General features: G+C 41.3%; 3 protein-coding genes, 1 non-coding gene and 1 pseudogene across 9 annotated transcripts; 2 read left to right on the plus strand and 3 right to left on the minus strand.

Moving 5' to 3' along the window:
- The first annotated feature begins 390 nt into the window (after nt 1-390).
- LOC102411988 (histone H3.1) lies at nt 391-18,309 on the plus strand. 4 transcript variants are annotated; one of them, XM_025296402.3, is made up of 3 exons: nt 391-761; nt 5,635-6,004; nt 17,821-18,309. In XM_025296402.3, exons 1-3 carry the CDS (start codon nt 469-471, stop codon nt 18,142-18,144), a joined length of 987 nt encoding a protein of 328 aa, XP_025152187.3. In that variant the 5' UTR covers nt 391-468; the 3' UTR covers nt 18,145-18,309. The 4 variants fall into 4 exon arrangements, with proteins under 4 accessions (XP_025152187.3, XP_044794209.2, XP_044794208.1 ...); XM_044938274.2 differs by lacking the exons at nt 5,635-6,004; nt 17,821-18,309 and adding an exon at nt 5,371-5,447 and having other exon boundaries at nt 401-798; XM_044938273.1 differs by lacking the exons at nt 391-761; nt 17,821-18,309 and adding an exon at nt 5,405-5,568 and having other exon boundaries at nt 5,644-6,631.
- On the plus strand, nt 10,426-12,118 carry LOC102394507 (annotated as a pseudogene).
- On the minus strand, nt 12,204-13,082 carry LOC102412313 (histone H1.3). Its single transcript, XM_006048014.4, has one exon. The coding sequence runs from the start codon at nt 13,010-13,012 to the stop codon at nt 12,347-12,349; it is 666 nt and encodes a 221-aa protein (XP_006048076.4). The 5' UTR covers nt 13,013-13,082; the 3' UTR covers nt 12,204-12,346.
- On the minus strand, nt 13,056-22,926 carry LOC123332262 (histone H4). 3 transcript variants are annotated; one of them, XR_006549090.1, is made up of 4 exons: nt 22,577-22,926; nt 19,800-19,957; nt 18,668-18,734; nt 13,056-13,192 (listed from the first exon to the last, which is right to left on the minus strand). XR_006549090.1 is itself a non-coding variant. In XM_044938282.1 (2 exons), exons 1-2 carry the CDS (start codon nt 22,881-22,883, stop codon nt 19,899-19,901), a joined length of 366 nt encoding a protein of 121 aa, XP_044794217.1. In that variant the 5' UTR covers nt 22,884-22,925; the 3' UTR covers nt 19,710-19,898. The 3 variants fall into 3 exon arrangements, 2 of the variants coding, with proteins under 2 accessions (XP_044794217.1, XP_044794218.1); XM_044938282.1 differs by lacking the exons at nt 13,056-13,192; nt 18,668-18,734 and having other exon boundaries at nt 19,710-19,957; nt 22,577-22,925; XM_044938283.1 differs by lacking the exons at nt 13,056-13,192; nt 18,668-18,734 and having other exon boundaries at nt 19,710-19,957; nt 22,561-22,925.
- Nucleotides 19,567-19,640, minus strand: TRNAI-AAU. The gene has a single exon. It is a non-coding gene; the product is annotated as a tRNA-Ile (tRNA).
- Nucleotides 22,927-23,768: the final 842 nt, after the last annotated feature.

Consider the following 23,768-nt stretch of genomic DNA (forward strand, 5'->3'; position numbering starts at 1 on the left):
TATATCAGTAATTTCCTTGCTCCCTAAGATCAGTTTACCACGATAATTATTTCACTATCATTTAAATTGTACAAAAATGCTTCCCAGGAACTCGTTCGCATTTCAGATATGCGTTTAAAGAATGAGGCAATATAAAATCTCGGTCAATGACTTAGCTTAAATATTCAAAATTGAAAACAAATGTTGCCTTAATAGGTACCGTCCCTTAATAAACAGAAGAATGTTTTTAAACGCCCTTAAACAGGACTCTTTCAGGTGAAATTCAGGGAATGAGCAAAGAAATTTTCTTTTCTCGACTCCGCCCCACAGACTCTCAGGCGTTTGTGGGCTGGGATAAATTAGGTTACGAATCAGCCCCTCCCCTACCCGCCTTTTTTGTAGTTTTCAAATAGGTCCGCGACCGGACTATAAGACTTTCGCCCCAAGTCACCTAAATTTGTGCATAGATTTCCTTACCTAGGTTTAGTAATGTCTGGACGCGGTAAAGGTGGAAAAGGTCTTGGGAAAGGAGGCGCGAAGCGTCACCGTAAGGTTCTGCGGGATAACATTCAAGGTATTACTAAACCCGCGATCCGCCGCTTGGCTCGTCGCGGTGGGGTCAAGCGCATCTCTGGCCTCATTTACGAGGAAACTCGCGGGGTGCTGAAAGTGTTCTTGGAAAACGTGATTCGGGACGCGGTCACCTACACCGAACACGCCAAGCGAAAGACGGTGACAGCCATGGACGTCGTCTACGCGCTGAAGCGTCAGGGACGCACTCTTTACGGATTTGGCGGCTAAGCCGGACCCACAAACAAGGTTTCTGTGCCAGTTTACCAGGCCCTTTTCAGGGCCACTTATCTGTTCACTTGAAAGAGCTCTTGCACTAATCTGGTTTTTGTTCTTTTTTTTTCTATTGCGAGGAAATGGGGCTTAGTGAACTTGTGATCTCGGGGTGTAAATAACTGCTTTAATATAACTCGTTTGTGTGAAAGTGAAGTTTCTCAGTCTTGTCCGACTCTGCGACCCCATGGACTGTAGCCTACTCGGCTCCTCTGTCCATGGGATTTTCTAGGCAAGAATACTGGAGTGGGTTGCCATTTCCTTCAGGGGATTTTCCCAACCCAGGGATCGAACCCAGGTCTCCTGCATTGTAGGCAGACGCTCTTATTTGTGTAACTGTGCATTAAATGTTTGCTCTGTGATGCAGTTACAGTGCCACATAATGGCTTTTAAATTGTGGAGCTCTGTTACTAGGAACCCTTAGTTTGCAAAATTGATGAATTTCATAAGTTTTTAAAATAAGACATTGATAATAGGCCATAAGTTGCATTGGTGAGCAAATGCAAGTACTACTTTAATAGCCTCACATCTCAAGAAAATCTGATAAATAGCTGCTAGGAAAGAAACTCAAGACGAGGTACAATGAAAGACTGAACTAAAGGAAGTGAAGGCACCTGTGAGGAGGTTTACGTAGCACGAGGGCCATAAACTACCGGGTCAAGTTTTTTTTTTGTTTTTTTTTTTTTAATCTACAAAGAATTTGGGATTTGTTTCCTGCCTTGTCAAATCTAGTCCCTGGTAGTCTATAATAAAAGCAACAACTAATTCACCTGATGAACCCTCCGGATTCTTTTCTCATGTATAACGTCAGAAAGCTAGCTATAAACACATGGACATCTAGCCCTGTGCTGGGTACTCAGCCACACCAGGATTTTTCATACGTCAGCATTTGCAAAGAAAAGGGGAAAGAAGTCCCCGAAGCAATAACTGAACAAAGTCGTCTGTCTGGGCTTCAAGACAAAGTAACTGGCAAAGCCCTGTTTAAAAGGACTTCAAGATAGTAGATGCCCTTTACTTAAGTATATTTCCTACCTGCAGGCCATTTGAACCAATCCCAGTACCGTGGGGGCAGGTGTGAGGGGAAGAGGGAGGGAAAAGACAAGTGTTAGGTAACTGCTTTTTGATCATACTGGGTCCTGTGATGGTCTCTTAAGGTGGCCCACACGATTTCTGGTCTTAATGTTCACCGTTGTGTGATCAAGCCCCTGGACTGTGGATGTGACCTGTGACCTCTTTTTACCCATCAAAGCATGTGACCATAGGTGACAGGATGTAAAAAAATTTGTGATTATGACTAGGTTATCAATAATATTGTAACATCTTCCAATCTCTTGCATGCTGGGTCGGCTTTTTAATATAAATTGTATTTATTTTTCGCTGCGATAGGTCTTCATTCCTGCACGCAGGCTTTCTCTAGTTGCATGGGCTTCTCATTGTGATGATGTCTCTTGTTGCAGAGCACAGGCCCTAGGGTGCGCGGGCTTCAGTAGCTCTGGCTCAAGGGCTCAATATTAGTTGCCCTGTGGCATGTGGAATCTTCCTGGACTAGGAATCAAACACCTATCCCCTAATTTGGGAGGCAGATTCTTAACCACCGGCCCACCAGGGAAGTCCTGCATGCTGGTTTTGACAAACCAAGCATCTCTGTTGTCCAAATGACAAGAAACTCAGAGGGCTCTTTAGGAACTGAGGGAAGACTAGCAGCCTATAAGGGCTTCAAGCCAACAGTCAAGAAGAAAATATGATTCTCAGTCCTAAAACTACAAAGAACCAACCACTAAGTGAGTTTGGAAGCATATATTTCCCCAATCAAGAGACCACAACCCTGCATAACACCCCAACAGCATCCTTATAGAGGACCCAGATAAAACATGCCCAGCCTCAAAGAATCTGTGTGATAATACATGTGGGAAGCTAGTAGCTTCAAGGCAATCTGTTATCCATCAATAAAGATAGCCAGCACATTTGGAATCTTCATCTAAGATTCTAAAGATTCTACCATGTCATCTAAAATAACAGATATATTTAACTGAAACTACAGTCTTTATCTAAGGGGAAAATGAAATTTAAAAACAAATTAAAACTTTAACAAACATTGTTTCACAATTAGATGAACCTCCATACTCCTCACAAACACACAATACACTCTGGCATGTACATTCGTAGTGCCTATCTGATGTACCAAATAGCAAGTCTGTAGGTCATGAAAAGTACTGAAAACAATTTATCAATGTTATTTTACTTTCAGCAATACAGAAACTATCAAATTTTCAGGAAAACTATGCATTTCTTTCCATATCCTCTATCCTCCCTGCACTTCTACATCTTATTTCTGTTTCTTTTGATTTTTTTTTTTTTCCCTTCACCTGTGTAAATGAATACAGAACCTACAGCTGACTGAAGGTAGGGCATATAAAAATTAAAAAATGTCTCAAAATGAGGGTTTCAGACCCTGCTTCAGCACAATGTAGGATTAATTATACCAATAATAGACTCAAGGAAAATAAAGTGAATTTTTTTTATTTTTAATGTAAATTTGAATAATCACCTTTGAAATAGTCTACCCTAGTGGTTGAGATTAAACTCTTGAGATTCCACTAAATACCCTAGGCCTATACACTGTATAAATGACATTTTGAGCCTCTTTGTACAAACACATTCTCATGACTAATATTTGTGAAACACATAAGATTTTTTGAAACAGGGACCCCAAACACAAGTGCCATCATTAAACAAATTTAAGTCCACAGGAAATCACCAGAACAATTTTAAATCTAAACAATGAATGGATGTAAGAACAATTTAAAAGATTTTAAGGAACAAAACATTAAAACCAGAATACTAGAATTTCCTAATACTTATTACAATACGCAATTATTTCAAATTCTTTGCTGCACTAAAGAACAAAAATTAACCTCTCATATTGTATTATGGTTTCCTGCATTTTAAAGAATGACTGTTTAAAAAAATGTAAAAAGCTGGAAAATCTTGATATTATAGTTCTCATTACACAAAAATTAGTAGCTCTATAAGGAAACATTGAGGAATACTAGAGGTAGAGAAAATTTTTACTTGGAGCTGGTGTAATTTGGTGATAAACTTGGTGCTCTTGAACACTGAGTCCTTGGTCATTTCCATGCACAAGAGCAGGCACATGGCCCTTTGAATCACCCTGAACGTGATGGTCCAGCACTTTGTGATGGTAAAGCACTTACGCGCCAAGCTCGACATCTGGCCGCCCCCCGCCCCCCATATCTCGATGTTGAGGTTGACAAACGAGTCCTTGATGCCCAAGTCCTTGGTCAAGATGCCAGTGTCCAGGTGAACCTACTTAAGCATTTTATAGACAGACCTATACAGAACAGCTCTCCTTAAACCCAGTTTTCTATTTCCTGCCATCTTCCTTCTGGACCTTGGTCACCACCTTCTTTTTTGGACCCTTTTTTGAGGCTGGGGTCTTCTCTGGTAGCTAAGACGATAAAGAATAGGCCTGAAATTCAGGAGACCCGGATTCGATCCCTCGATCAGGACGATCCCCTGGCAGAGGAAATGGCAACCCACTCCAGTTTCCTTGCCTGGAGAATCCCATGGACAGAGAAACCCGGTGGGCTACATTCCATGGGGGTCGCAAAGAGTCGGACACGAATGAGTGACTAATATTATTTGACGCGGGGGCGTATTTAGCTATCTCTGGCTTGGAAAACAGCATGAAAAATGGGGAAACAAACCCGAGGAGAACAAGACATCACCAAGAATTAAATCACGGATACAAGCAAAGACTCACAAATCTGATCTTTAATTGGATATAAACTGACCAATAGATAAATAGTATGTAAATTAAGGTTCAAAAACTGCTTTCTTTATTGGGTCAAAAAGAAAGGCGTTCATGTATTCCTATAGGTTGATTAAGAACACTGTTACATGACATAAATCATTCAATTAAAAATCGATAAAACTTTTTAATTACAGGAAAGTCTTAGCGTTTGGATGTGAAAACTAGGTAAAGAAATCCTATTATGTAGCCGGGTCAAGTCTTCATAAAAGCACTGTGGGTTTGTCTTGGACACCCTGAGACTCTTGGAAAGAGTCCCGAGATTCTAGCCCATTGCAGTGTGCTAAAGGCTCTCGATCGCCGCCATCTTTTTAAGGTTCCGCATTGCAAACCTTTTGTTGACGGATGTCGCCATTAACCCCAGATTGACATTTTAAATGCGTCAAAACCATAAAACAGAGCCAAATTACCAGTTTTGAGTCAAAGAAGAAAATAAACATTAGAGATTCCAGAATATTGGGATTTTGCTGTGTCCCCTTAATAATACAAAATTCTTCACATCTTAACAGTATGTACTAAAAGACCATGTTACCGGGAATGAGACATTAACTGTAGATGTGAAATAGGACTCGAGAGGCTTAGACGGTGAATTCTAAAACGGGACAATTATCGGGATTAGAATCCTGATGAAAAAGAGTTAACTATGCATAAAATGGCAGGTGTATGAATTCTAGAGGGCTTTCACGGACACATTCTATTTTTTATATCCCAAACAGGAGAAAAGTTCAACATTACTGAACGATTAATGTGCTTGTGGACCATACTTGACAGAGTACTATCAATAAAGCAACTCGGAAAAAAAAATTTTTTTAAGGGGAAGATGGCTGCTGATTGAAATGAACCAATCCGAGATTTGCACCGGATGGATGAACCAATGTTAAATAGCTCGAAGCACTTCCGGAATTTAGCAGCCCGTGAGTAACAGGAATTGCCCACAATCCAATCAGAGTGATTCTGGTCCTTTATAAATACAGGAGCAACCCTCCTAGTCTAATCCCATTGTCTTGCAGGCTAGCTATGGCGCGCACTAAGCAAACGGCTCGCAAGTCCACCGGCGGCAAGGCGCCGCGCAAGCAGCTGGCCACCAAGGCGGCCCGCAAGAGCGCGCCGGCCACCGGCGGCGTGAAGAAGCCGCACCGCTACCGCCCGGGCACGGTGGCTCTGCGCGAGATCCGTCGATACCAGAAGTCCACGGAGCTGCTGATCCGCAAGCTGCCGTTCCAGCGGCTGGTGCGCGAGATCGCGCAGGACTTCAAGACCGACCTGCGCTTCCAGAGCTCGGCGGTGATGGCGCTGCAGGAGGCATGCGAGGCCTACCTGGTGGGGCTCTTCGAGGACACCAATCTGTGTGCCATCCACGCCAAACGGGTTACCATCATGCCCAAGGACATCCAGCTTGCCCGCCGCATCCGCGGAGAGAGGGCATAAATTGGCTTAATTGTCGACTGACAATAACTTAAACCCAAAGGCTCTTTTCAGAGCCAATCACTTAATCTATGAAGGGTGCTGTAATATGTGAGTGGAACACAAGTTTGGCAGAGATTGAAGAATCCTATGTGTATGCAGCTGCTTAGGAAGTCCTACGCTCTTTGTAAGCTTTCAATGTAGCAACTACCTCCACGGCTTAAACGCTTCCATTTTGCCTTATTGTATGTAGATTCTGCACACTTAGGCGTGGTACATGGATTTCGTGTGTGTGTGAGCTGTTGTATCTCGGGACTCACTAAGGGAAAAACAAGAACCAGGTGGTAAATTTAACAGAAACAAGTCTAAATAAATGTTCAGGCCAAGTTAGCCATCGTAAGAAATAGAAGTTTAAACATGAAATAATTGTTCTTGGAAGTCTGTCAGGTAACTGAGACTTGGATGCTGAGAACTGGAAAGCCGTGACCCTTGTAAGGAAAGAAAGTATATTCATTATTTCCAATAATGAAGTAAGACATTTTTAATGCCAAATAAAAGCCTTCCATATTAGAACTTTGTTTCCCATATTCTGTACTTTGTTTGAGATTATACAACAGTGAGTTTTTTAATGTCTGTCTCATCAGATGATGGATGTCAGATGAGGCCCACGAAGGCACGAAAAATATCTAGTTATATGAAATCCACCAGAACATCTAGAACAGTTCTTTGTATTAAATTCTCAAGAAATTTAGTGAAATTAGAATTTAAAAGTTGTTAGACAAACAAGAATTACCATTCAATGTATTGTTGATTATAGGAGTAAAAGATTGATAGAGTTCATGTTAGTTTAATACTAAATAGTTTAATCACATAGAAATAAATTGACGGTTGCATTATTGAGTTGACCAGAAGTCATGTATTAGTCTGTGAAAGCTCCATAAATAAGGTAAACTCAACAGGTATCTCCAAATATCTATTATTATTATTCTGTTAGTGCTTTACAAGTGAGGAGACTGAAACTAAAAAATGTATAGGTAAAAAGGAGTAGAACCAAAAACATTTCCCCTTTAAGCATTACTATAGTTAACAACAGTATTAGTGTGATCCTCAGTAGTTACCCCTGAGGCTTAATTCCTAAGATGAGCCGTCATAAGCAAACTGACATGTTTATCTAAATGTTTTCGTATATGTTAAATGGGTAGATTTTGAAAATGTACAGAGTCACATAAAACTGTGTTCAATTATACTACAATTATTACAGCCAGTTGCACAGAAATAGAATTGAACAGCTATAAAAATAAAACATTAAAATTGAGTTTTTAGCCTTTCTGCTCATTATCTAAACAATGATGTTGCTAGCTGACACACACACAATTTTTTTTTTAATTTTAAATACATTGAAAAGCTAGTGCTTAATATGAGACCTTTTTTAATGAATTTGTATTTTATTGGGAAAATGTCACAAATCTAAATCACATGACATTTTATAGGTACCTGTTGGAACATTAACTTGTATAACCATTTCAACCTTACCTGGTTGCCTATAAATACATAACTAAACACTAATATATATAATCTCTGAATAATCAGTATCTTTATTTTATGGAAATGATAGCTAAAAAATCAAGATGATTCAGAAATACCATTTCATACTTTCCCCATTTCCTGCCTACCACATGTGCACACAGGTAAATTTTTATATTCTACATTTGAAGACTTACTGCAAAGGTGTTATATTTAAGGGTTTTTTTTTTATTATTTGCTACTTTGTTTTCATTTGGGGATGTCTTTCTTTTCAGAAGCCCCAACACCTTAGATGGCAGTAAATGAGCTAGTACAGTGCCTAAGTTAAGCCATTGGGAGGAGAGTGATAGAGCCTCATACAGAAAAACAGTAAATGAAATCACTGAATCTGATTATCTGGAGATAATCCCACCATCTGACAGGATTTTAAAGATTGGTCAATTAAAAACACACCTAGAGTATTGGGAAAAACAAGACAAAGAAAACTAATGACCTAGGGCTTAGTTTAATGAGAAAAGATGCATTATAAATATTCCCTTGATAATAATGGTACTGAAGTATTAATGTCATCAAGGCACATTAGCAGAGAAACTAGATTTTTTTTAATTAGGGGAATTTATTCATTGAGATGCAACCTGAGATGAAATTGGAAAGATTATTCCAGGTAGAAGGGAGAGAATTACAGATGAACAGAATTGTCAAAACAAACAAAAGCAGCAGCAACAACAAAAGGCAATAAAGTTCCCCATTGAACCAAAGGCTAATCGGGAGCAAGTAATAATTTTTATATGACAGATGATCAGAATTTAGGAATTAGGGGCTGGAGAAAGTAATTAGGAAGAACCAGTTAGGAACAACCTGGTTACAATACTAGTTAGGAAGCAATGGAATTATCCCAGGTGTAAGAGGACAAGGAGAGAATGTGAGAGGGGAGAAAATGTCAGATTATATAAACATCGGCTTCCCTCATAGCTCAGTCGGTAAAGAATCTGCCTGCAATGCAGGAGACATGGGTTCGATTCCTGGGTCGGAAAGATTCCCCCGGAGAAGGAAATGGCAACTCACTCCAGTATTCTTAAGAATCCCATGGACAGAGAAGCCTGGTGTACTACAGTCTATGGGGTTCCAAGAGTCGGACAGGACAGAGTGACTTTCACTACTACTACTATATAAACATCTACCTGCTTTTTAGTGACTGAGTGACATGAGTAATCAAGGCCTCCACACAGTGACATGAACTCAGTCTACCTCATGCAGTTATAAGGAGTCAGGTAATTACTAAGTAGAAGTAAGAAAATAGTAACTTCAGGCTGGTTTGAAAGATTTTTAATACATTTGGCTTAGATTTATGCCATATGCCTAAGTACCCTCCTGCATTTAAGAAAATATGAACATGCCCTTCACACCTTCCAAGCTAAACCTTTTTTTTCCTTTTAGTATATTTTGCAGACAACTACTCATACAGGCTCCTGTCCGATATGTCATCTTTAAATGTCGATCTGTTGAGTTTTCCTAAACCTGGATATTGCCACTGTACCTGACAGACCACCTTTGTTCACCAAAAGAACATCAGAACTCCAAGGATGAATGTTTCAGAATGCTCTCCTAGGGATGTGGCTTTGGGACAGGAATAAGCTTTCTGATCTTTCATCTTCCTGGTGCAGAATATCAAGCCTTCTTTGTCTTCTTTACCCATTCCCAAGTTGTTCATTTTAAGCTGCTTTAAGTGCAACAAAACTTGGGAAGATGGAGAAAGATTTAAACAAGTTCTGATTTCCTTGGAAATTAGAAAATGTCCAAGGGAAAGGAATATGAATATTAATTTACAGAAACCACACTAAAACTAGAAAAGCATTGAATGAATGATGTTTAATTACTTCTGGTACATTCCAAAGGGATTGTGAATTGGATAGGTCACAAGGGGTCTCAAACAGAAATACATGAATGTTATGTCTTTCTGGATGGGCATCAAAATGAAATAGAGAACTCATTTTCCAGTAGGCATAATAGATGGGGAGCAGTGGACAGAAAATGACACTAGGAAAAAAGAAACTTTGAGACTTTGTGTTTGAGACTCAGGTGCACTATTTATTGACAAGATGATGCTGGCCATTTCATCTTTCTAAGCCACAATTTTCTTAACTGTAAAACAAACAGCATTGAGAATTCCCTTGTAGTCCAGTGGTTAGGACTTGGTGCTTTCACAGCAAAGGCTGGGTTCAATTCCTGCTTGGGGAACTAAGACCCCAAAAGAGGGTCTATCCAGTACACACTAATAATAATAATCATAAAGAAGGAGTTTAGCTATACCTACTTCAAGAGCTTTAGAGTGAGGTAGACATAGAAGAGCTTTGTAAAATGTAAGTAACTACAGATACTGTATAGTACCACTCTCATTGAATGTCACATTGCCACATAATTCTTATTCCTCATTATTCTTCATCAGAAGCCAAACTCATTCTGGTATTAAAGACTTCAAGGGTCTCTTCCCTCTTAACTTTCCCCCTTGATGCAATCTATTATATTCAAAAAGACTCTTGAGCAACCATTTCACATTTTCCCATTTATCCAAATATCCTTCTCAATCAAACCACTGTCCTAAGAGACGGGATTTTTGGCTCTTTCTAGAAAGAAGAAAGTAGGGAATGCAACTGCAATGGATGAAACATAAAATCTCATTTAGAAAAGCTAGAAAGATAATCACGGGCTATATTTTTTTTTTCTTTGAAGTTGAAGAACTAAAAATTTAATAAACTATTAACTAGTAAGGTGTGTATGCATGTGTGTGTGAGGTGGGGCGGGGATATGCTGTAAGCAAATAAACAAGATGAAGCCTTTTAACCATGAGGTATTTGTCCACTGACAATCTGCTCAGGGACTCATGACTTGTATGGTGCATTCTATGGACACCCTGGGGAAAACTATAAACACCTTTCCAATATCATGTTTTAGAATACCAATACAAAAAAAGAAAGGCATATTAAAATATAATTTTAAAATGTATTTAAGTACATATAATGTGCTCCATCAGTCATATCAAATAACAAGGAGCAACAGGTGGAATAACAAATGTCAGTTTAAAGGACTCAGAATAATGTAAACTTTATTTCAAGATATCTTCAAAGTGATATTAAAACATCTGTGATGCCACTTGAAAACCTCAATAAGGTCTGCAAAATCCATTGTAACTGCCTGTGCTTACAGACATACTATAAGGAAATGCTTAACTGCATTTAGTTTGCTAAGATAAGATGTAATTATTCCCCAACCATGTTTACAACTGCCTACTGGTCTACAAAACAGATTTTTGTCAAGATTCATCAGTAAAACACAGTGGTATTCCCCTGAAATTAAAAACAGGATGAAGTGGAAATGACGAAACATCCATCTTCCTAGAACCATTTATTTGGCCCTGGTTACTGCGGCTCAAGGAGCTCTCTAAACATTTCTCCTTGCGTTTCCCAAAGCTTAATTATTTCTATCTATTTATTATCCACCAAAAGATCTGAGACTGCCAACCATGGCTCCCTGGGCCCTATCAACATCTTAAGAGGTTAAGAATGTGATAAATGGGTAAATTATAAACCGCCAGGAATGGCTTTTACACTTTTTTTTTTTAACAATTTTTTTTTTTTTTTTTACTATACCTTAGGGTTGCCTCCTCCAGTGGCTCAGCTGTGAAAAATCCGCCTACAATGCAGGAGATACAGGTTCGATCCCTGGGTCGGTAAGATCCCCGGGAGAGCGTAATGGCAACCCACTCCAGGATCCTTGCCTGGAAATCCCAAGGACAGAAGAGCCTGGCGGGCTAGTCCACGGGGTCGAAAATAGTCGGACGACTGAGCAGTTCACAATGTCAGCATAGTAGGAACAATTATGCAGATTCAGGCAGAGTATCAATAGTATCAAGGTCCCCTCGAACAGGACTACAATTCATTAAGCGGGAAAAAAATGCAAGCTTTTCAACTGCTTCCAAGTATACTCAAGTCCTCATATCTCAATCTCTAATTGACGCCGTATTTTCTCCTAGACACCAAGCAAATAAGCCCAGGAGTGCATCCTGATTGGCTAATTCTCCTTAGACGCTACAAACCAATGAGAAAGAAAACCTTACAAACTTCCAGACGGTAAAAACCCCATTCTTGAGGTTGCACTTTTTTTTGGAGGAGGAGGGAAACAGGGCGGCAGAGCCCGAACCAAGGCCAAAAACCAGCTCCTCGCGGGCCAGGCTCCACTTTCCCAGGGGCCGCGTGCATCGTCTGCTCCCCAAGGGTAACTACTCCGAACGGGTCGGGGACGGGGTCCCGGTGTATGAGACCACCGTGGTGGAGTACAAGGCCGAGATACCAGAGCTGGCGGGGAACGGGGCCCATCACAAAACGTACACTACTCACCCCACCCCCGAAGCTTAAAATCCTCAACGATGAACTTTGGGGTCGCGTTACCATCGCACAGTGCAGCGTCCTGCTCAACATCCCTGCTAAGGCCCAAAACCGTCACAAGTGGCTCTTTTCAGAGCCTCTGAGCTCGCACTAGAGGACTGTGACCACCATCATGGGATCCTGGGGTGCGCGCGCACCCGGACGCACATTCAGCTGTCCAATCACAGTAGAGCGGCAGATTTAAAAAAAATAATTACCTTTATTACAAAACTCGTTGGTAAACCTAGGGATTTATGTCCGGTTAAGCTCTTTCACCTGAAATTAGTGGGTGGCTCTGAAAAGAGCCTTTGAGGTTTTCAAAGCAGGAGGTGCCGCTGAAGATTTACTTCTTCTTGGAGACCGTCTTCTTGGCCTTTGTAGCCTTGGGTTTGGCAGCTTTAGGTTTGGCTGCCTTGGGCTTGGGGGCTTTGGCCTTAGCCGGACTCTTAGTCGGCTTCTTCGGTTTGGCTGCCTTCGCCTTCTTCGGACTCTTAGCTACTTTCTTGGTCCCAGCAGCCGCGGCCGGCTTCTTAACTTTCTTAGGGGTCTTCTTGGCAGCCTTCTTCGGAGTGGCCGCACCCGTGGATTTCTTGGGTTTCTTAGCCGCCCCAGCAGCCTTCTTGGGCTTGGCCGCGCCGGCCTTCTTCGCTTTGGGCTTGGCCTCCCCAGTGGCTGCCTTCTTGTTGAGCTTGAAAGAGCCAGAAGCCCCGGTGCCCTTTGTCTGCACCAGGGTGCCCTTGCTCACCAGACTCTTGAGACCCAGCTTGATGCGGCTGTTGTTCTTCTCCACATCGTAGCCGGCGGCCGCCAGTGCCTTCTTGAGCGCAGCCAGAGACACGCCGCTGCGCTCCTTGGAGGCGGCGACAGCCTTGGTGATCAGCTCGGACACCGGGGGCCCGGACGCCTTGCGTTTTCCAGCGGCCGCGCCCGATTTCTTCGCCTTCTTCTTAACAGGTGTTTTCTCTGCAGGTGCGGGAGCAGCAGGAGCAACCGGAGCCGTCTCCGACATGCTTCTGTTTAGCCAGGAAAGACAAAATAGTAAGGGTAAACTGTCAGAACGGCGTGTCCCGGGCGTCGCCGGCTGGGGGTTTATATAGAGAGTCGCTGAGTGATGATTGGTTGCCTGCTCTGTGCGCCGCGCGGCTAGGGAGGACTCCTCGGCTCTGCCGAGTGGCTGTGTTTTTTGCCCCTTAAAAAAGAAGAAAAATATAAGAAATCTGGGCATGAAATAATTAGGCATGTGGGGGAAACTGATCCGACACTCTTCAGGCTTCATTCCTGCCTTATTTGCTACACCTAGTTTAAAAACCGGCTCCCTGAAACTTTCCTGATTCCCCCAACTCTCTTGGAAACTTCGGTCAAATTGAGACAACTTTCAGATTTTCCTTAAAATTACTAGTTCTCTCTGTTTCCTTTGCAAATCTTTCTTCCAGAGCATTGTCATACACATTGTTTTCTTTTCAACCCTATATAAATAACCTCATTTTTACTGAAATATACAAGGAAAATCGGTTTTTTCGCGAGAGCAATAGCACAGCTCTCCTGCAACTTGTTTGCACTAAGCACTGGGAATTGGCACTGGGGTAGAAAATTCTACGTACAAGATAGATAACTATGTTAGTAAAAATTGACTTTTTAATAAAGTTTATGAGGGATGAGACTATAAACTGGGTTTGATTGCAGTGTTTCCTGATTTAAACGGGTTTTTTGGAAGGCTAGGGTGTGGGGCTGCTCTGTTTGTTTTTCTAGATAAACAGCTCCAAACACAGTCTTTAAAACCTTCTTTCAAACTTAGTATAATAGATTTTTTAGACCCAAAATGGGCGTTAGAAATACCTCATGCCATCCTCAGTGAAGAAAAGTGAATCATGAAGCCCCAGAATGGCAGTTCTATAACAATTAACCAGCTCTAAGCTCAAAAAACAGACGCCTGGGGTAATATTGTAAATTCCTTAATGACAATCTGTCCATTAGCCTTTTTTCTCCAATATTTAGCATACAATTCTGTACATATTTCCTATATTCTGAAATGATACTTAAAATACATATTTGATTTAACTGTTTTCAACATTGCAAATAGGCACACAGGGGGTTAGAAGAAAAAATTCTCCTTTAAATCATTTCCTGAGTCTTCAAAACTTTCCTTGAGTTTTTACTAGCAAAATACAAAGGTGACTGTCACAACCTAAATTAATTGGCTGAATATGTTTACCTGAGGAGCTGAACTAAGATTTCATAGCAAATATGGCTGATTTACTAGTCCATCTCTTTGTAACATGCAGAACTAATGGAATTGAGTAAATATTGGATTATTAAGCACAAAATTAGTATCTATCAAATAATCAAATACTGAAACTAATCCTCATGTTTGTCAAAGTAAATAAACAGGAAAGATATTTTGGTGTTGTGATTTTTTTCTCATAAATATCCCTACTTTCAAAAATCTAGTTCTTCTGGCCTACATTCAATAGTAACTTGAGAATTTTCTCATATAATTCCAAGACAGGATAATCAGTTTTAAAGATGTCATCTCTCCATACTTAACTAATTACATAGACATCACTTGGTTTGTTTTTCAATAGTTATTGTGGACTGACACTGTCTAAAACTAAACCTCTGGGACTTGAGACCATGTTATATACCAAATACAAATACAGTGTATAAAGAGGGAAGCTTAAAATTTTGGCTATGGAACATTCCAGTTTTCCCAGGACAGGTATTTTATGAGTGTCTGGAGAAAAGGGCTACTTGTCATCCTCAATGATATCACTGTCAATAGCAACAGTAACAGTAATATAGGCCCGTTTCCTTTTCAAGCACATTATATAGGCCCTTTTCCTTTTCGGGCCAGAGCCTAATACTATCAGTCCTCAAGATACAGGTAAAATTCAGATGTTTAAAACTTTACTATATTAGTAATCATTGTAGTCACAATATCAGTTGTTGAATATTTGTTGAACTTGTTCCCTAAGTTATATGTACTCAGTTTAAGATAGGTGAAAAGTACTTCCTACAGCAGATGTCACAATTTCTTTCTTATGCAACCACTGTTGGTTCCATGGCTATTTAGGTACCAAATAAGTGAGAAGACATTGGGCTCAGGGCCATTCGCTTCATTGTGTATAGGTCTCTGCCTTTCCTAGAGGACAATAATTGAGACATGCTTTCACCTGAAAAGTTCTTCCCCAGATGTTTATAGAATGATGGAGCTGTGCTGCATGTTATTGCTTGAGACCCAAGCACTTACACTCTAACTGTAGTGTGGACAAGGTTCTTGAAAGCAGGATCATCCCCATGGGACTGTAAATTTGGAAAGTTTCTCCTGTTACTTATAGCCCACAAAAAAAAACTTGTGTTTATTACTTTTGAATCCTAAATCTACATAGAGTCTAAAACAGTGTATTTTTCTGCTAGACTAAGAATTCAACTATTTTTACCTTATAGATGTAAAAAATAAGAAAAACTAAAGTGAGACAAATGATGGACATCTCACAACTTCATGTCCTCTTAATTTTGGTGTCAACACCCCACTCAACCATAGCCAGTGACTGTGAAAGATATAGGTAGTGTGCACCAGGGCAAGCCACGGGGGCTGCATGTAAGCATTCTAAAATTCATTAACTTTCAAAAATTTAAGGAAAAAAGTGACTATGTTCACTAAATATCAAAAAGGCCAAATTAAAAATAAGAGCTATATAACAAATAGAGCATTGTGTTATAATCATGTGCTCAGAAAGGTAATGAGAAGTCACATCCATTTTAATTTTCTGTCAGATGATCTCACCTGAGGACACGCTCCTGCTTGAAACTTCCCTCCAAGCATAACTACATATTATTAATTTAATTTCCTAAACCAAAATTACTACACTCAAATTTCCAATTTCTTTCTTTAAATGTCCTTCTATCTGTAATATCGGGTACATCTAGAAGTTAACTAATTTCTATTATACTTCAAAAATACGCCAATCCTCAGTTCCAGCAGCAAGTCTCATTCTCATATATTTACCACACTCCATTTCTCAGGCTGGGGTAGAAGTTCTCCAGAAGAAATTTTCTATCAAAATACAGCCTAAACCAACCTACTACAATGATAGAAGTGTTTGTATCTGCACAATCACTACACTTACCTGTGGTTATTGAGCACCTATTAAATAGTAGTTAGTGACTGAAGAAATTATTTCTTTAATTTGATTTCATTTTCACTAATTTAAATTTAAATGAGCACAGGTGGCTAGTGGCTAATGTAGGAAAGCACAGCTCTAAAACAACTCTCTCAAACCGGCCAAGTGGTTGGAGCAAACTACCCACTTGGAGATATTATTTAAAATGCTGTATCAATCAGTAGACTTGGGGTTAGTCCTGAAATTCTCTAAGTCTAAGCTCCTGAGCCTGCCTACTCAACCGTTCATGTCTGACTCTTTGCGACATCGTGTACTGCAGCCCGCCAGGGTCCTCTGTCCTTGGGATTTCCCAAGGCAGGAATACTGCAGTGGGTTGCCATTTCCTACTCCAGCAGATCTTCCTGACTCAGGATCAAATCTGTGTCTCCTGCAACTACTGCACTGTTCGTACACGGGGTACTTGGAATATAATAGACCCTGAATTGTTGAATGGATGAATCAATGATTCTTGTTTAGTGCCTTTCTCAAAAAGGAGAGCATGGGAGAACAAATTGTCTAAATCCACCGGTAAGCACACCTGAAATAAATCTCAAAATTTTGTGACTCAGGAAATAATAATCCTCTAACTGCCTATACGGTAAACACCAGCAAAGAAGGGAGTTTTTTCTTAATGACCTCTGTAGTTACATAGAAGGCATTCAATGTGAATATGTGGAATGTGAGTAAATATTGGCATTTGCCTAGTAAACTTATCAATACCTATCATCGGTGTGTAGAACTTCAGTTATCCTTTTAACATGAACAACATTTCAGTCAATAATTTTTTAAATGCGGTTAATTTGCAAATTCTTATTCAGTGGCAACCCACTGCAGTATTCTTACCAGGGAAATCCCATGGAGAGGAGCCTGGAGGGCTACAATCCATGGGGTTGAAAGAGTTGGACATGACTTAGTCACTAACCCACCACCACAATTCATCATGCTGTATCTTCAATACTTCACTGACATAGATTCATGGTAGGTTGCAAAGACATTAGACCCCAGGATCAGAAAGCATCAGTTCTAACCCCAACAATGCTACTTATTAGAACAGAATTAGGTCTTCAAGCCTGGGATTCTTCATGTTCACAATGTAAATCGTGCTTTTCCAGAATAAAGTGGAAATTCAATTAACTTTATCTCCCCTTCCTGAAGTTCCCGCTTTATCAGGAATGTTGAAACGATGTGTATCTAAAGCTTTGCCAAACGGAAACGTTGACGATCAGCCAAATTTGATAAGTATTGCTAGGGAATTTAAGAAATACATTTTTTTAAAGTATCTTCCCATTTACAATTAGTTTTATTCTCCTTTCTGTCCCTTTTAATAGACAGATGTGGCAGAACAGCCTCCTTTTATTAAATAATAAAAATGGTGAGGAAACTTGTACAATATTAATTGAGAAAACTCACAGGGACATGTCTAGAGACCGCAAAACCAGCGTCTCTGGACCCCAGCCAGGAAACAGGAGGGTCAGACACCCAATAGCATTTCCACGCCCCCTTCCCTTCTTGGCAATACCAAACACCCAGTAAGATAGGGAAGAGGCGGGGGCAGAAGTCTAGTTCCCGCCCTCGCTGTTTCAGTTTCCTAAAAGGTCCGCAAAACTGATATATAAAGGGCTGCAGCTGGATCTCGATTACTGCAAAAGAACAATAGTTGCTTTTCATCATGTCTGGTAGAGGTAAAGGAGGGAAAGGGCTCGGAAAAGGAGGCGCTAAACGCCATCGTAAAGTTCTGAGGGACAATATCCAAGGTATTACCAAACCTGCTATTCGGCGCCTGGCTCGTCGTGGTGGTGTGAAGCGCATCTCTGGGCTCATCTACGAGGAAACCCGCGGGGTGCTGAAGGTGTTCCTGGAGAACGTGATCCGGGACGCGGTCACCTACACTGAGCACGCCAAGCGCAAGACTGTCACCGCTATGGACGTGGTCTACGCGCTCAAGCGTCAGGGACGCACCCTCTATGGCTTCGGCGGCTAAGTTGCCAAGTAGTTACGAAGCTTCTGCTTGGTACAAAACGGCCCTTTTCAGGGCCACCCACTTGGTCGTAAGAAGGGCTGTTACTTATAAGTGAGTAAGCCAGAGGTACTACGCCTGGTATCTAACGGCAATAGAAGGTTTGCGGTTTTGACTGCAAGCTAGTCATTGTTCGTCTTTAGCTTTTTTTTTCAAGTTTGACGTCTCAAGATGGCGGTTCTCAGACATGTTAATAGAACAAGGCCGAAGAAAATCTTGGGTAGTGGGACTGCTATTTTTTTTTTTCTCAATCGGAGTGGATTGTAGCTGGAAGTGTGGTTTTCTAATTTCAATGTGTTTGAATTCATCTCATTTCACAAACGTTAAATTTGCTAGAATGTTCCACTGACCCAGCTCCTAGTGTTCTGTAGAGGGTACTTGAGACTGAAACAGCCTCCCTCCTACAGGAAACATTACAGATAGCCATAGACAGATGGATCCATAGCTAATAAAGGCGGGTGGGAGGAACATTTAAAAATTGTCTTACCCAGTGCAGTCTTGAAGGACCCGTTGGAAATGTAGCGTGACTAGGAGGTCATCAGTCATCTTAACACCTTATTTCCAAAATATTGATAACGTGCCTTAAATTCCTGTGTTAGGTCAACCTATGGCCTCCCCACCTCATCTGACTATCCTTACCCGCTCCATTTTACACTAGGCAGAAAAGATTGTCTTCAGACCTCCCTACCACCTGCGTTTTAAGTCTTTAACTCCCTGAGAACTTGTATCAGTGGAAACACTGGTGTGGGTGAATACATCCAGGGACAGTTTCATTCTGTGCTTGTTTTCTCAAGCTAGATATTAATGGAGCCCACTTCCACTAGCAATAACTAGATTGTACAACGAATTACTTGGTCATCCTTATTTAACAATAGTGATGTCCCAGCTTAAGGTTTTAATATTCCTCCTTCCTGTGTATGTTTTAGTGTCTGTCAATTACTAGATCCTTCCCATTTATGAAATCTCCAAGCCTTGGATAATCTGGAGTCACTGTCTGCATATCTTTTCATGATTATATGTGGTGGCTCCTCTAGCCCGTGGGATTTTCTAGGCAAGAAGCAAGAATACTGGAGTGAGTTGCCATTTCTTTGGCTAGCGGATCTTCCGGACCCAAGGATCGAACTGGGGTCGCCAGCAACTCCTGCCTTGTCAGGCAGAGCCTGGGAGCCAAGGGAGGAGGGGAGGACGCCAAAGGATGAGCTAGTTAAATAGCATTCTCCGGGACACAGTGGTGGTCAGAGAAGCCTGGAGTCCTACGGTCCGAGAGGTAGCAACGAGTAGGACATGGCAACAACGGGGCTCTACCCACTATTCCCAGGTCTGTGTAGGTTGAAGAGGCAAATTTCCTCATAAAGCAGTTGGGGGCCTCCTGGGCACCAAAGAAAGTGGCCTGTACGGGGATCGAACCCGCGACCTTGGCGTTATTAGCACCACGCTCTAACCAACTAAGCTAACCGGCCTTGTTTCCCACTTGGGAAAAATATCCTTCCCATAGTTCCCAGAGACCTTTGAATGGGCAAATCTAAAACTATATTTCTAATCTCGCCACATGAGACTTTGTTTATTACTCCTGACTTCATAACCTTCTCACAGTGTTCCGTTGTTCCTTTTTTCCTCACCAAGATCCTATGTTCTCCGTGATGTTTCTCAGTTTGCTTCTTTGGCTCCTATTCCTGGCTTGTGATTCGTGCCAAACAACAAACTCTTGTTCTCCATTATCAATTTGTAAACCCTCCTTGAGCCATCTCTTCCAGAATGTGCCATAAATGATAAGACACTAAAAAAAAAACAAACAAAAATTGTAAGACACATGGCACCCCAAAAAGAATTTAATAACAACTATAACTTAGACTATGCTACCCCAAAATATGCCACTATGGCATAAAAATTATTTTCAGCAAAGGAACTTGAAGAACAGCTGATGTAAGAATGGGGCTCTGACTTCCCTTTTTCTTCCCCAAAGCAGATAATTATTCCAATATGAAAGGTGCCATCCCTTTACCAGGAAAAAATAAACAATCTTGTCACCAAAAAATGGGGAGTCCAGGATAAGAGAAATCTGTACAAACAGACCTTGTTAAAATAATCCTTATCTTCCTTTAGTCTCCTCATGTATGTTAGTTGCTATTTCACAATTACTACTCTTTGTTCAAACTAAACACTTAGGCCTAACTGCTTTTTAGATTATCATTTTCCTGTGAAGACTCCCATATACATATAAAAAGATTAAATAAAATTCGCATTCTTTTCTGCTATTAATCTGTCTTATGTCAACTAAATTTTCAAGCCTGGCTAGAAATCCTAAAAGGGTAGAGGAAAGTTTCGCTCCTCCTACAAAGCTTTCCAATCCCTATCATGGCCTGAGAGGTCTCTCTACCTGCATTATTCCCATTCTATGATCACTATCTCCCACAGCAGATTTCATTATCCCCTATAGGAGCCTAACTTTTATTCCAGGCCTGATCGTGCCACCAAGAGGAGCAGAGAGCTAGCCTCTCTCTCTCTCTCCCCACTGCCACCCCCCTCTTCCTCCTCCACCTCCTCCTCCTGCTCTCCATCTTCCTCTTCTCCTTCCTATTCTTCTTCTTCTTCACTTTTTGTCAGAAACTGTAAAGAGTCTGAGATCTTACCCTACTTAGGAGATAATAAAATAACCTGTAACTTTTTCATGACTGCTGGCTGTAGACACAACACCTAGATCAGACACAAGAGGCTTTATTATTCACAGCACAGCAGCAACAAGGTTGCATTGGTTCACCTTGCCCACCAAGTCCCACAAGGGCGACCTGGAGGGGCCCAGGTGGATGCTGCATGCACAGTGGGTTTGCATCACAGCCACGGGACAGCTTGGGGGACTGGTGGCTTAAAGTGAGTGTGGCAAGCAAACCTGCTCTTTGGGGGCAACCACTACCCTATTCTTTAAGGTCCCTCAACCCTGAGTAGCATTCTTGACACACCCTGTGAGAACAGGCAGGAACTCTCAGGGCAGACTGCCTCTTCCAAAGCTGTGTTCAAAAAACTAACATTGAATATATTCAAGCAGGGACACTGATGGTGAGAAATTTTATTGTTAGAGCCATTTGCAGGCAAAGTAGCTATGAGGGTGTGAGGCAGAAGGTCATTTGGGAGATGGGCCCAGAAGAAGTAGCAAGTGTTAGGCTGAGGAAAGAGCAGAGAGTGGAGAGGAGGCAGGGGATTCACTATGTTATTAAAGAGTGCTCAGTTCTGCAAAGGATACTAAGTATATGTTGGACTCAGAAACTAGAGACAAACGTGTTCTAAACACAGAGGATAGGATTGAAGGACAAAACAGGCACCACACACTCATGAGGCACATAAAGAACTCGGCATCTATGAGGCATCTCATATTTAAGAAACCTTGTCGGCCAATCACTTACCCCCTACCCATGGCATGCAGATAAAACCCATTGGTGAGTGACAACTATAGACCAAGCAAAACTTCCCATGTGATCAGACCCAGCTACCTTGGACCTGCTCAGTCCTCTTGTTCAACTTAACTCTGATCCTCACAAGCCCATCATCACACAGGAAGGCTAATGAGGCAAAACAAAAGATGTATGAACATTGTGCTAGAACAAGATTCATCTAGCAGGACCTTCCACTTGTTTGTCTTATCCTGAGGATGGTGTGCAACCCCATCTCTTTCCCTGTGCTTTTTGCAACATTGATTCAAAATCCTAAAACATTTTAATAACCTCTGGGAGAGTTGTGTGGTGCACCTGAAGGTGAAACTGCCACCATAAAATTGCCATTTTGGCATGACTTATTTGAGCTAAAAGCACTTGAAAAACAGGTGCAAATGGGCACTCCTACCTCTCATTTTTGTTCTAAACTCACAGAATCAAACTCCAATGTACCAGAGGAAAAATAGAATCCTTATGACCAGAGATAAACTTTAAGCAGAGAAATCTGCATTGTTAGATTAACCCTCTTTTTTCTGCCATTAACTACTCTAAAAGTCCCTTTAGTTTGTCATTCTCATTAGTGTAATTTAATAAAAATAACAGCTGCCATCTATGGTGTCTGAAAAGAGCCCCAAATTTTCTCTACTCAAAGGACCCATGAACCTTCACTTACCAGTTGGAGGGCCACTATTTAGCCACTAGACACTGTTGGCCCCCAGTTAAGGAATTCCTAGAAAATACAGTAGGAATTAAGGTAGTAGTACCCAACACGCTAGGAAATACAGTAGGAATTAAGATAGTACCCAACATGCTAGGGATGAAAGGCCAAAGTACTATAATTTACCATCTGTATTGTATCAAGCTAACCTACAGAGCACCCAAGTGCAAGCTCTTTCATAGAAAAAGTAGGTGGCCCTGAAAAGGGCCTTTAACTGTGCTACAAGAAGAGCCTTACAAAGCTCAAACTTAACCACCAAATCCATAGAGAGTGCGGCCCTGACGCTTGAGCGCGTAGACCACATCCATGGCGGTGACAGTCTTGCGCTTGGCGTGCTCGGTGTAGGTGACCGCGTCCCGGATCACGTTCTCCAGAAACACCTTCAGCACCCCACGGGTCTCCTCGTAGATAAGACCGGAGATCCGCTTCACTCCTCCACGGCGGGCCAGGCGACGGATAGCCGGCTTTGTGATGCCCTGGATGTTGTCGCGCAAAACCTTACGGTGACGCTTAGCGCCCCCCTTTCCAAGGCCTTTTCCGCCCTTGCCGCGACCAGACATATTACCTAAATGCTGAATACTAATGCCGAATGTGCTTAATGCAAGGCCCTGCCGCCTATTATGTAGCGATAGTGCGGACCTTTGTGAAAACTGGAAGATCAGAAAGGCGGGAAACTGCACTGAGTCCCCGCCCCTTCTAAAATCTAAAGTGAAACAGGCTAGGGAGATTTACTTGTATTTAGAAAATGGCTCAGAGGTAAAGAATCCGTCTGCAGTGCGGGAGACGAGGGTTGGGTCGGTCGGAAAGATGCCCTGGAGAAGAAAATGACAACCCATTCCAGTATTCTTGCCTGCGAAATCCCATAGATAGAGGAGCCTGGCGAGCTACAGTTTATAAAGGGGCAAACAGTCCGACAAGACTGACCACACACATACTCCATCAATCTATCTGAATCTTAGTAGCTTTCTTCGTACAATATGATAAATGCTATTAATAACTGAGTTATTGTAAACAAAATAGCATCTAGTTCGGGGACAATAAATTCCTGGAATCTGTTACTGAAAGCAAAGTACAATAGCTAACACACATTGAAAGATTTAAAAACTTTCTAATATAATACTAGTTTGTACAGTGTGCTTTAATTTATACAAATTGAGCATATACATTTAATCAGTGAAGGATTGCAAAGGAAAAGAATGTAAATTGTCAGGGGCTAATAAAATGTTCTTGTATAGAGGACAGAGGGTGGAAGGGTGATTGTCCTTTCCTGTAGTTGGTGCATGGAATTCAGGCAAAGATATCATAAACTCCAGTGGTGGGCAAAGAAATTTACACAAGTGCCAGAAATAAAAATGTGATCTTCCCTAGGTTTTTATATTATTTAAAAAGAAATTCTTTTTGGTGAGCACATGGGAGCACTAAGATTTAAATGATGCCCTTAAAAT

This window comes from Bubalus bubalis, chromosome 2 (assembly GCF_019923935.1).
Source record: "Bubalus bubalis isolate 160015118507 breed Murrah chromosome 2, NDDB_SH_1, whole genome shotgun sequence".
In the NCBI taxonomy this organism is placed as follows: domain Eukaryota; kingdom Metazoa; phylum Chordata; class Mammalia; order Artiodactyla; family Bovidae; genus Bubalus; species Bubalus bubalis.

What these genes read in the sequence shown, in the direction of transcription:
- LOC102411988 (XM_025296402.3), top strand. Translation starts at nt 469, where the DNA reads ATGTCTGGACGCGGTAAAGGTGGAAAAGGTCTTGGGAAAGGAGGCGCG. An exon ending in AAGCGTCAGGGACGCACTCT is followed by an intron (nt 762 to 5,634) that starts TTACGGATTTGG and finishes ATACAGGAGCAA; the next exon opens with CCCTCCTAGTCTAATCCCAT. An exon ending in TCGAGGACACCAATCTGTGT is followed by an intron (nt 6,005 to 17,820) that starts GCCATCCACGCC and finishes AAAGAACAATAG; the next exon opens with TTGCTTTTCATCATGTCTGG.
- LOC102412313 (XM_006048014.4), bottom strand. Translation starts at nt 13,012, where the DNA reads ATGTCGGAGACGGCTCCGGTTGCTCCTGCTGCTCCCGCACCTGCAGAG.
- LOC123332262 (XM_044938282.1), bottom strand. Translation starts at nt 22,883, where the DNA reads ATGTCTGGTCGCGGCAAGGGCGGAAAAGGCCTTGGAAAGGGGGGCGCT. An exon ending in CACTCTCTATGGATTTGGTG is followed by an intron (nt 19,958 to 22,576) that starts GTTAAGTTTGAG and finishes TTTTTTTTTTAG; the next exon opens with TGTCTTATCATTTATGGCAC.